This window comes from Pecten maximus, chromosome 11 (assembly GCF_902652985.1).
Source record: "Pecten maximus chromosome 11, xPecMax1.1, whole genome shotgun sequence".
Lineage (NCBI taxonomy): Eukaryota > Metazoa > Mollusca > Bivalvia > Pectinida > Pectinidae > Pecten > Pecten maximus.
Genome location: NC_047025.1, coordinates 11699629 through 11711763, shown reverse-complemented (window position 1 = coordinate 11711763; position 12135 = coordinate 11699629). Strand labels below are relative to the sequence as shown.

At 35.2% G+C, this 12135-nt stretch overlaps 1 protein-coding gene across 1 annotated transcript; it reads left to right on the top strand.

Moving 5' to 3' along the window:
• The first annotated feature begins 5249 nt into the window (after positions 1 to 5249).
• Positions 5250 to 7593, top strand: LOC117338433 (protein slit-like). The gene has a single exon (XM_033899786.1). It carries the CDS (start codon positions 5250 to 5252, stop codon positions 7236 to 7238), a length of 1989 nt encoding a protein of 662 aa, XP_033755677.1. The 3' UTR covers positions 7239 to 7593.
• Positions 7594 to 12135: the final 4542 nt, after the last annotated feature.

Here is a 12135-nt window from a genome sequence, read left to right as displayed (position 1 = left end):
GTACAATAGGTACGGTGCCGAGGATCCCGGATGGTCACCCGGAATACGTCCTACTTTATTACCCACGCTGTTGTAAGTTATGTAAGGTTTCATGTATATATAGCACTTCACATCGCTTGATTCTCGGAAAGATATTTACCATAACAAAGTTGAAATCAAACAAATTCTTTACTTAATTCAAACATTCAGAGCAAATAATCGCCTTGAGTATAAATCCTTCGCAATAGACTGTCCCGAGAACTGTTCATCGGTATCACTGTATACACACGTACGTTAATTACAATGTACGTTAACTCACAATCTATTGTAGTCCCGTCATCTTCCAGGCATTCTTAATGAGCCGTGGGTTTGTTCAATGTCTGACACCGCCTTTGTAAGCCATTTAGCATGTATACAGGTACGGTAAATACAATTCAGTATGTCCCGACACCGATATCACATGATTGAATCACATGACTTTTCTTGTACCGTCACATGACTCATAAACAAAATGGCTACCAACATGGAAATGTCGCCGACCTGTTAACATCATTCGCGAATTTAAAGTCATTTTGAGATCAGAATTCGCAAAATTATGTATTCGCGAATAAGTCAAATTAGGTGAGTTCGCAAAATTAAGTACCCGAGAAATATAAGTGATTTACAGTACTGACGACAGGCAAACCAGTCATCCCACTCCCAAAATGCTAAGCGCCAAGAAGCAACAACAATTTTAAGACTCTGGTATGTCTCGGCCTTGAGACAAAACCCAAAGCCTTCCTCACAGGGGCGAACGCTCAACTAAAGGCCAAAAGTGAGGCATTGTCAAGGGAGACATTAGGAAAACGAAAGTTGTTAAGAAAGTAGAGGAAAGATAAAATCCTAAATTGTGTCGCCTCGTACAATTATGTAATGGAGGCAGAAGGTACAATTCAAATGCCCTACTTTCATGACAGTTTTAAAGAAGAAAAAACAGGTTAAGAAAACGTTTGAACTGATTCATAAGAAAATACCTTTTCACGACAGATGTTTTTACCTTTTTAAGAAAGCTATTTTTCACCTTTTTACGACAACTGTTTTTCAATGCCCCTTTCTAAAAATCCCAGTTCCAAGAGAAAGCTTCCATCACGGTTATTGCTAATCTGCTAATTCAACATGTAAAGCTCCTGGAAATATGATTAATTTCCAGTCATAATGATGATACGGCTAGGGGTAGATATGTAGATATAAGTATCAAACTGCAGCCAATTTATATTACGTCTAACCAGAACCGGAATGTTGGTTCAAAGGTTAACTTGAGGGTGTGTGTCCCTCTTGGTGATTGTGTACCTTGTGTAACTAAATACTACATCATGGACAAATAATCCAATTTTCGACAGAAAATCGACACACTGTGCACGTACTGCGGTATTTCAATATGCTGGGTCAGGCGTCGGGGTTTTTATGATCAGCTTCCCGTTATCTATCGAGATAATAGCTTGACTTGTATTCGATACAAATTAGGTTTAAAAAAAAATACAATGTAACATATTTCTTATATATTTCATAATAGAATACCCAAAGTTAGGTTAGCTTATGTATTTTCTCAACACTATTTCTATAATTAATTCTCAAACTTAAATACTTGTGTAAAATTCATATAAATAATAAAGCAATCGTAACCTAACCATGCTTACAACGTGTCTCCATTGACACGGGTGTCTAGGTGGGTAACCTGGATATCGCGGTATAAGAGTGACACCCGTGTTAAAAAAAACCTGGTTCAGTTCTTATGTTAGAGGCCGCCGTGGCATGTGCTTGTTTCTGTCTGCCAGTTATTCCTGGGACATTTGGCATTAGTTTATTTCATATCAATACATACACAGCACTCGAAACGGAAAGAAGTATATTATAGCAAAATTGAAAAAGAGTTGTAAATTAATACGTCTTATTCCTCAAACAAGATTAGGGCTTTTGTTGATGTGAATGAAGTCTGATCTTTTGTGTTTGGAGTTTAACAAAGGAACCACAACCCAGAATATAACGGTACGTATTGTCTTAAAGGAAAACATTTTTTATACAACCATAACTTACAAAATATCGTTTCCTATGTGCTTATACAGGTTGCGAAATACAACTATAGAACGTATAAGGAGTTAAAAATCCATGTTAAATTTTATTTGAACAACATATTTGAAATGTTTGGGTCATTTTTCTTATTGTCCAAAAGATATTTTGTTATATATTTGATAAATGCGACAATCATTTTGCAAGAAAAAAGTAACGAAAATCAATCTTGTTGGGCTGTCTTTTAGCCACTGGTGCCCTTCTAATATTTTTGTCGTCGTGTGGTTGTTTATGGATACAGTACTGCACGACTGCAAGCAATTGATCGTCGTAATACAGAGACCAAACTTATGAGATCCTAGTTCTACTACAGAGTAAACGTTACACCCCAGTGGAAATATATTATCTTCAGCAAATCTCTCATAAAGCTTTAAAAAATCTTATGATCCTCCAATTTTCGGGTTCTTTTTTGTCATATGATCAGATATAATCCACAGTTATCTTTAGCCTGTGTTTCAAAAATGTGTTATATCGATAAAAATGGAGATATTATGTATTGATTGGGTACACATATTTAAAATCTGAAAAAAAGTTAATTTCATATTTAAAAAAATGATTATTAAAATTCCTTTGTTATCTAAAAAGGTACATGAATATTCATAATTGACGTGTAAACCTCTTTAAAGTTCTTCAAAAGAAAGACATTTCATTCTATGTGCATTTGACATACATCAGTATGATAAACTAATTAATGTTTGGCTTTCCCTTGTAACACTACGAGTCGAATTTTCCTTCCAACATCTAACATGAAAAACATCCATAATTCCGGATACCACACATAGGACGATCCGATTTGATCATTTATATTCTCATCTAAACTTTTCACTTTCACTATAAATATTCCTTCTACGACTGCCTTATTATATCAACATAGTCATCAATAATTGTCAAGTTAAAAGTAGCAAAAAGTTCAAGGAATACACATAAATGTGTCGGATAGCGGTACTTGTATTATTTTTTTTTTTTTTTCGAAATGGACGTGACGTTGAATAAAAAGAATATGTTAATTAGGTTCATATTGGTCACAATGATGTATGCTGCATTACATATAACTTGTATGTATTAAACAGATGATGAAAAGATTTATTCAATTTACATACCTTCCTCCAAAAAACACATTGACGAAAAATAATAAATAAATGAAATAAAATGAAATACAAATACAAAATTAAAATCAATGAAAAATATTGCAATCAATCATAAGCCTGTGTCTCTTAAGTAATTATGTTTTCATTATGTTTATTCCTAGTGTGTGTGATATAATGGCGAGTCTGTTCTAAATACATGTACATCATGATATCTCCATTTATATCAATGCCTATTAATACGGTGACGTCATGAGGAATGTCCATGTCTATTTTAATACGCCTTCACATTACATGTTAAAGAACACAGGTAACGCTCTATATACAACCTGCCACAATAGAAATATTTAAAGGTGGCTTCCTTATCTTATTCAACTGTAATTCAATCCATCGTTAAGTAATTGGGAACACTACAGGTTAACCAAAAGTGGGAAAACATACCTGGGGATACCCCTTAGGTGTATAACCCATTGGGATACTTATCCACTGAAAAGGGGTATTCCCAAAGGGGCACAACCGTTGGTACCTTGCAGGTATAACCGTTAGGATAGGATTCAACACCTGGCATATGACAAGCATTGGTCACTGACTTTCACCTATGCAAAGGACTAAAACGCCATACACATTACTGCTATCGAAACAGTAAGATGTTGAATTGTTTAAGTACGTCAAGATTTATTAATCTTTCGGATGTCAAATATCATAATCGCATTAGTAAATATGATGAATTGAGTAAGTTATTAAAAGACGATAATGTGACAATTGATCAAAGATGTATAACGTTATCAAAATATGTTTCTCAATATTTGCGTTTTGTCGCTGTATATGTTGCAAATAATAACACATATGAATGGAAACCGTACCTGTCATGATAAGGTACTAGCGGACGGTTTTGGCACATGCCGGATATCAGCTAATTATTATGTAAACACAGTAACAGTTAGTCAGATTCACCTGGTTATGTCAACTGTTGGTGTTGTTTTCCCAGAGCATTCCGTTTAATCCCATTGAACGTTCATCGCAGACTCTGACGAACCGCAGGGATTGACTTTAACACCGATGTCCTATAAAAAATATGTAGTTTTCCACTATTTGGTAGATTAACATGATGATTTCACATTTCGTACATCTGTGTGACAGTGACGAAACGATTATCTTAAGATAACGGCAGGTGTGAAAGAAATGGACATCTATAATCAATATTTAGTATAATATGATTTAGTTTGGGTTAATTATGTGACAAATCAAGTGAAAAGGTAGGTCAACTGGGCGTCGCGAGACGAATGATTTTAGTATAATGTCGACATTTCCGCCCTTGTAACGCTTAACTTACAATTGCGTTATCTCGATTTCTGATAACTTTACATTTTATATCGACAATAAAATGTCGATATAAAACAGACTCGGTTATCTCGAATGCTAAGCAAATCTTGAATGTTTTCAATGACTCAATCGACTTTACTATGACGAAGATAGACTGTACTTAAAGCTCTCTGCGTATCATTTTTTTTTTCAATTGCTTAACATGAACAGAGAAGTTTGATGAATGTGATTTTGTCCCTTTAAAACATACCGCTTGTGTTTTGGCTAACTACAAACGATCATCAAATATTATACAGTAGATACGATTAAATTGGTAAGCAATACATGTACACAAAGAAAAAAAAATACTGTAATTAATCATATCACAAACATCAATATATAGAGCTAGGAGTTTATTGCCCATGTGTTAAATTATTCTGATAAAGTTTATCTTTTAGTTTTAACTTTTTTTTTCAAATATTGAAATAAAAATCAATAAGATATTTGACTGTTTTATTTGTTCTATTTCTGTTTCAGTTGGTCCTGCTAGCAATGAATTATTTTAATTCAAAATCTGGATTCTTGGTGTTGGCGTCCCTCAGTACTCTTATAGCTGCTACTAATCCATGTTCCTATGGATATTCGGTATGTACCATAGAAAAATCAACACTTTCGGAATTATGCTGTATCGAAAACTGCTGTAATGTAGAGTCGTCCTGTCGTGGCATTAAATTCAAAGAAAAATATTGCGTTTGTAACACTCGGCCTCTTTGGAAGATGAGCGAGTTAGAGCCATTGGATGTAGAATACACGAAAATTCAGGGATCTGCTGTACTAAGTGGGCGATATGATATCAAATCGAAGCTGGAACACGAAGCGGGATACCTGGATGCACTTCCAGATAACATATGTCAGTACCAACTTTTGGTTTATGTTGACTTAAGTGGTAACAATATAAAGGAAATTGGAAATATATCGTGTCTTACTAAATTAGATACATTAGATTTGAGTGAGAACCAACTGTTCTATATCTACAATAATACATTCCGAGGACTGGTGTCACTGCGGAAACTAAATTTGACAAATAACAAAATCAGCTACATAGAACCCTATTCCTGGTCTCATCAAACGTCTACTATAATAAACATTCAGCTGGAGGGCAATGATCTGTCAGAAGTTGACGTAACGAATGTCATCATCAATCGACCTTTTTGTTATCTTAATTACAAACATAACAACATTGGAAATATCGTTAACGAAGCTGGATGGACTTTGACAGCGGACGATGAAATCGTACAAGGTGGTTTCATCGACTTGACTGAAAACAGCATGTCTGGCATCATCGACTTTCTAAATCTTGGTGTTACTGACCTTACGGTATTAGGGAAGATATATTCTTATGGTATAGATTTGAGTGATGTTCCCTTCCAATGTGATTGTAGAATGGAGCCATTCTTTCAGTTGGCTGAATCTAGCCTCCAGGTGGTATGGAGAAGTTATTTGGATATGTACTGCTTCTCCCCAGAGCAACTACGCAATCGGTCTATACCAGAACTGATACGGAGTAAGCAATACGATCTCTTTATATGTGATATACCACAAACTGAAGGTTGTCCTTACAATTGTAATTGCTATAAACAGCCAAGCAGAGATCGCGTGGTCGTAAATTGCTCAGGGCATGGACTTGATATGATGCCTAAACACGTTCCCAGAAATGATCTTCCACTTGAGATATATCTAGACAATAACAGTATATCCAGCTTAGAGTGGCGAGGATACCTTAACCAAACACGGAAGTTAGTCTTATCCAACAACTCCATAACTACGATGGAGGGCCGTGCTGTTAATCAACTACAGAACGCAATGGAAGTAGATTTACGGGGAAACACGGAAATCAATGATTTACCTGAAGATATACGTTACTTAAAACCAAGCATTTTCATTTTCGGAGAACTTACAATTAACTGCAATTGTAGCAATACATGGTATGGAGAATGGATAAAAATGCATGAGAATGAAAAAGGAGATATGAACAAGTTTTGGTGCCACACTGAAAACAGTACTAAGGAGGCTGCTGAGGTAGTAACAGAAGAATTGCTAGATTGTAGTAAAGCGTCGATGCCGCCGACATGGATTGCGGTTACTCTGGCAGTATTGTCAACTCTTATCTTGGGGATTTCGTTGATCGTGAAGGTATTTAAGTACGAGATTTACCTGTTATTCCGTACTCTAAGAAGCAAATATAAGACATACCCAGATATGTATTATGATGTTTATGTATTATATGATGAAAAAACTGACGAGATAAATAAGTGGATCATGAATGGATTACTTCCAGCACTTGAACAGGACGGTTACCGCGTTTGTATCCCAGCTAGAGATTTTAATGTAGGTATTCCGTTTGAAGATGAAATTGCTGATTTCATGGGACGGAGCAAATTTGCGTTAATACTCTTTTCAAAACATGAGAAAAACGTGTTTTGGGATTTGGAATGGAAGCATGCATGGTACTTGTATACTTCGTATCAAATCAAGAACATTATCCTGATAAATTTTGACATTTTAGACTATGATTCCGTGACCCAACCCGTCTTAAGTGCGTTTGTCCGGCTTGGAATGTCTCTTGACTTTGCCAATATGAAGAAATCATTAATTACCGATGTTAAGGAAAAACTGGGTTGTTCAAGAAGAAGAAATCGTCGTTTAAAGAACGAATTTGCTAACTGCAACACAAGATTTATTCGTCAGGATATGCTCGTGAAGTGATGAAATGCAAAGCCTTATCAAAATCAAAAGTTTCGTTTGTCAATCTTTGTTGTTTTTTCAGATCTGACCCGAAACCTGTCTCGAAGGGTAAGGGTTTCCTTTAGTCATTAATCTTCATTTGTCCTCGACTGCCGTTCTCCATGGAGTTAACGAATCACAGCTAAATCTTCTGCCCACGTTCCACCAGTGGGTTTAACTTTCCTGATAGAGTCTTGAGGTGGTTCTACCTAGGATGCGTTATTTTTGGGTCGGTTCAAAATCCGAAAAGGCTGTCTTCTGGCAATACACATTTTAAATTTCTTCCTCAGTTCTACTGGTACCATTTAGCTTATTTTTGGTAAAGATATTTATGAATGGACGCTAATAAATGATCTTAAGTTAATGTCAACTACAAACTTCAATATGATATGTATATACTACATGTATGTATATTAACATAATAAAAGAATCTTTAGAGTCAGATAACCATAAGGACAATGTGCTCTTAGCTATTTTATGGTCAGCCCAATTCAGACATGTCCTTTATGACAGCCATCTTGAAACATACTTTTCAAACCTCTTCTACCTGTATGATAGACTAAAGTTAAAAACTGACTTCCCATTTCATGAAAATAGTAAACAAATCTAGCAGTAAAGAAAATGAAAATAGACTTAAGAATAAAAACCACCTTGTTCCAAACTGACGTGAAATAGGATCTGTGTTGTGTCTGCACAATATAATTACATATTAATCTAGTCGCTGCCCGATTCCTTAAGACTTTTCTTTGTCCGCTGAGCTGAACAAGACCCACAATACTTGAAATATTGAGGCACCAACTTAATTGATTTCGAGACAATGGAAGTATATTGAAAGATATCTTGTCTATTAGAGGCTGACGACCTGGACATGCATCCTCTCCAGACACCTACGTGTGGTCTTTTCACTTCCTATTGCGCGCATGAATTATATGATGAAATGCAGTTGGTACCAAATTTAAATTGAACGATTTCTTGTTATTTTCTGTATATTCCTCGAAGTGAAGCTACATTGACTTCGCGGTAACTACATATTTAACTTGGTGCTCCTTGATAATTAATCCTTTAATGAAGTTTGCACTGGAGTGTACATGTGTAGCAATGAATATAATATATATTAAATTCTTGCGTAAACCCGATGCTTGACAGGCTTCTTGTAACGTTGAATATGGTTTTGAATCAATCGTTCAAATGACTGTAATTTTTACTTTTTTTTTAAAGCAATGTTTGAAAGCTGAGAGGCATGTTATGCAATAAACTGTTCCATTTCAGATAGTTAAGTGTGTGTAAGTAGATAAAACTTTTTTTTTTATTTTGGTAAAAATGCAAAAAAAAATGCGATGTTTTTTAAGCGATTTTTTTTTCTTTTTCTTTTTTTTTTTTTGAATTTATTGGAGAAAACATGTTTTGTAAGAATTCCTGTAAAATGTTAATAAAATTGAGAGTTTTTAAGTTATACCACCCTTTTTCAGTTCTTGGAGATAAAACGACATCATCAATTTAAATGCTTGAAATAAAAATTGTTATGGCTTTCCAACTCATATAACTGTAAAAATAGTAAGCAAATGTTCACTAATAACAAAGTTGTTGGATATTTTCTCCTGTTAGAGGTATGTTTCCTACTTCATTAGCTCCAAAAATAAGGGAAATATGACGACTTCCCTTACACCGACATGGTTGGACGTCATGATGGTACAAAAGACACCTTTAAAACGCTGATTTTTATGCGAATTACACATTAAGGTTTTATATTGATCTCAATATTTACATTCACACTACGGCGTCACTTTGTTAACTTAGTGAGCTCCGTTACGGGTTATAGTACTATAAACCGAATGGGTATGAATACAAACGTGAGTATAATGCAAACAAACAATGCAAAACCACACTAGATCTCGTTTTGACGAGACTTTATAGAAAATATGGATAATTAATTCATGCTATTTAACATTTTTCATCACGCTTTGGTCAGAGAGAAAAACCCCTGTTTAGAAATGAATAAGTGCCTTAACAAAAATTAAAATATTTTAATCACTCACTATCTGCCATATGTAGGCCCTTGTGATTCTTACGCCCTATTGCAGGGCAGTTAAGAGAAGGACGCAATACGCTATGAACAAGTGCAAAGTGATTCATGAGAAAATACCTTTTTCACGTCTACGCACTGCGGTATGTCAATATATTTGATCAAGGGTCAGTTTTCTTATTAACAGTTTCCCGTTATCTAAAGGGATAATAGCTTGCTTTCCATTCGATCGGCGGTATTCATAAAAAAAGGTTATTTAACACTAATTCAATAGAACCTATTTTTATATCTTACGTAATAGAAGATCCGAAGTGAGGTTCTCGTATGTGTATGTTTCCGTCTGAATGTTATTCGTGAGACATTTGGTATTAGTAGTTTTTCATAAAGAAGAAATACACAGCAATCTAAATGAACCTAAGTACGATATAGCAAATCGGAACAAGATTTGTAAATTTGATACTTCTTATTCTTCAAATAAGATTACAGGATTTTGTTGATGTGGATGCAGTCTGCTCGATGGTGTTTCAAAAAGGAATTATTACCAAGAACATGGCGGTATGTATTGCCCTTGTGGAAACCATTTATATAGTTAACCCTTGGCTATCAACTCTCGTGTCCTTTGTGCTTATACAGGTGGCGAAATATAATATGGGAGGTATAATTCGTTGAAAAGATATCATCAACAGTCATTTTAAGTATTTTTTAAATACGAATTTACTCAATATGGATCACACTGATGTATGCTGAAATAAATATTTAAATCTATTGCTTAAAAATAGATTGGGTTTTTGAAATAAAAGACTGTTTTTCTCTGCAATGTGTTTGCAGATACCATAATTGTGGATTTGTTCCATTGGCGTATTTGTTCGCCAGTTCAAGTGTGTAAAGTGTTTGTTTGCCAAAGGTAGAATTTTTGAGTGGGAGTTACTTCCCCTTGTACAATGAAGTTGGATGCTGAGAACATCTGGATGCTAGGAAGTTTGAGAAATATTTTAAGATAGGGGGCGCCGTTTAACGGATGCTTCCTTTCAAATTTTGGAGACATAGGGTAAGGATGGAAAATTGAGATAGAGAGAATAATATTAAAATGTTTAAGTGTATTGTGGTAATAGTTGAAAAATTTTATTCCCATCCCACCAGCCCGAGAATTTGTATTATATCATTTTACGTTGTTGTTGCTCTTGGTTTTCATTTTTTGTCTTTGCAGAATTGATAGTCTAAAGATTACAGTTTAACCAGTTTTCGAGGAGCAAGTTGGAACATAAAGTTATGGATCGTAGAGTTACGGCACGGCTTTCAAGTGTTCTTGAACTTCTTGGCGTTCGCGCTTCGCACAACTTCAACTATAGACCTATAGTTATAATTTTCGTTAGCTTATCACCAACTTGGCCACTGTTCCCAGGGTCAAGCTTTTAATGCACTTGATGAACTTTGTATAGTCAAGTTTAATATCTGAAGTTGTGGACATTGTCAATATTTTAATATTGTTTGGGCTGGCCATATACATTTGTTGTCGGCAGCCAATTATTTTGTACACAGCCGTGACCAATATACGCCAAACTAAATAAAAAAAATTCCCGTTATAAATTTGTGTTTTTGTCTTGTGTTCAATAATACTTGTATACGTAATAAACAGGTTATATAAAAATTTATTCAATTAATATCCCACCCTCAATGTCTGTAGGCATACGTCTTTCATGCGAAATCATTTTTTTTCTCACGGTGGTTATGTTAATCTAAATACATGAATATCAAAATATCTCCATTTCTAGCAATAGATTGACGTCATATCTATCTTAATACGCCTTCCGCCACATTAATTGTTTGAGAACACAGGTAGGACTATAATCGATTGACAGAAATGAATGAATCGGCAGCACACATATGCAATTCACCCTTCTTGGCCACGCCGCCAAGTAGCAACTAAAGTCACGTGGCCATATAGGTAATCCGTCAAAAAATGTAAACAAGCACCAATCGACAACTTTTGACGATGGTGGTGCCGGTGTCTACTGTTTGACTCACAAATGAATACGAAATATCAATGGCCGTATTGTGACGTCACATATTTCGAGCCATTTTCGGATTTTTTCATACAGGTATGAAAAACAATCTCAACCAATCAAAAAACCGCATTCTGCGTACAAATACCGGATAAAATAATTATAGCTCGGTAATTAATTAATACACCAAATGTATCTAGACAGTTTTGATTCACAATGAAATGATTATAATAGATCTAATTCTGTGGTCAGCAAAAAAAAATCCCTATCCGTTTGACAACTTCAGCTACCAGGCATTCATTCTTTAAACCCGGCTTTGCTTAAGTTTTAGCTGATGTATTTTATAATTTAGTTTTCCCACAAAACGTACCACAACAAATTAAAAGCATGAAGATATTAACAGAAATCAGCTAATAATAAAAAAAGAAACTTATTCAACACTCCAATGCAAATAGCACTGTACTGATTAAAGAAACAACTTACAGCACTGTATTTCCAATGTGGACAGAGCTATAAAAAGACACTGGACTGTTAATTGTCTTTGATCATTTTCCCCATATTAGACCTGATAGACAGTAAGCTTAATTGAGTAATTAAAACTGTATAGTAATTAAAACTATGGGGCCGCGGTGGCCGAGTGGTTAAGGTGTCCCGACACTTTAACGCGAGCCCTCCACCTCTGGGTTGCGAGTTCGAAACCTACGTGGGGCAGTTGCAAGATACTGACCCTAGGCCGGTGGTTTTTCTCCGGGTACTCCGGCTTTCCTCCACCTCCAAACCTGGCACGTCCTTAAATGACCCAGGCTGTTAATAGAACGTTAAACAAAAACAAACCAAACAAACCAAATCATTA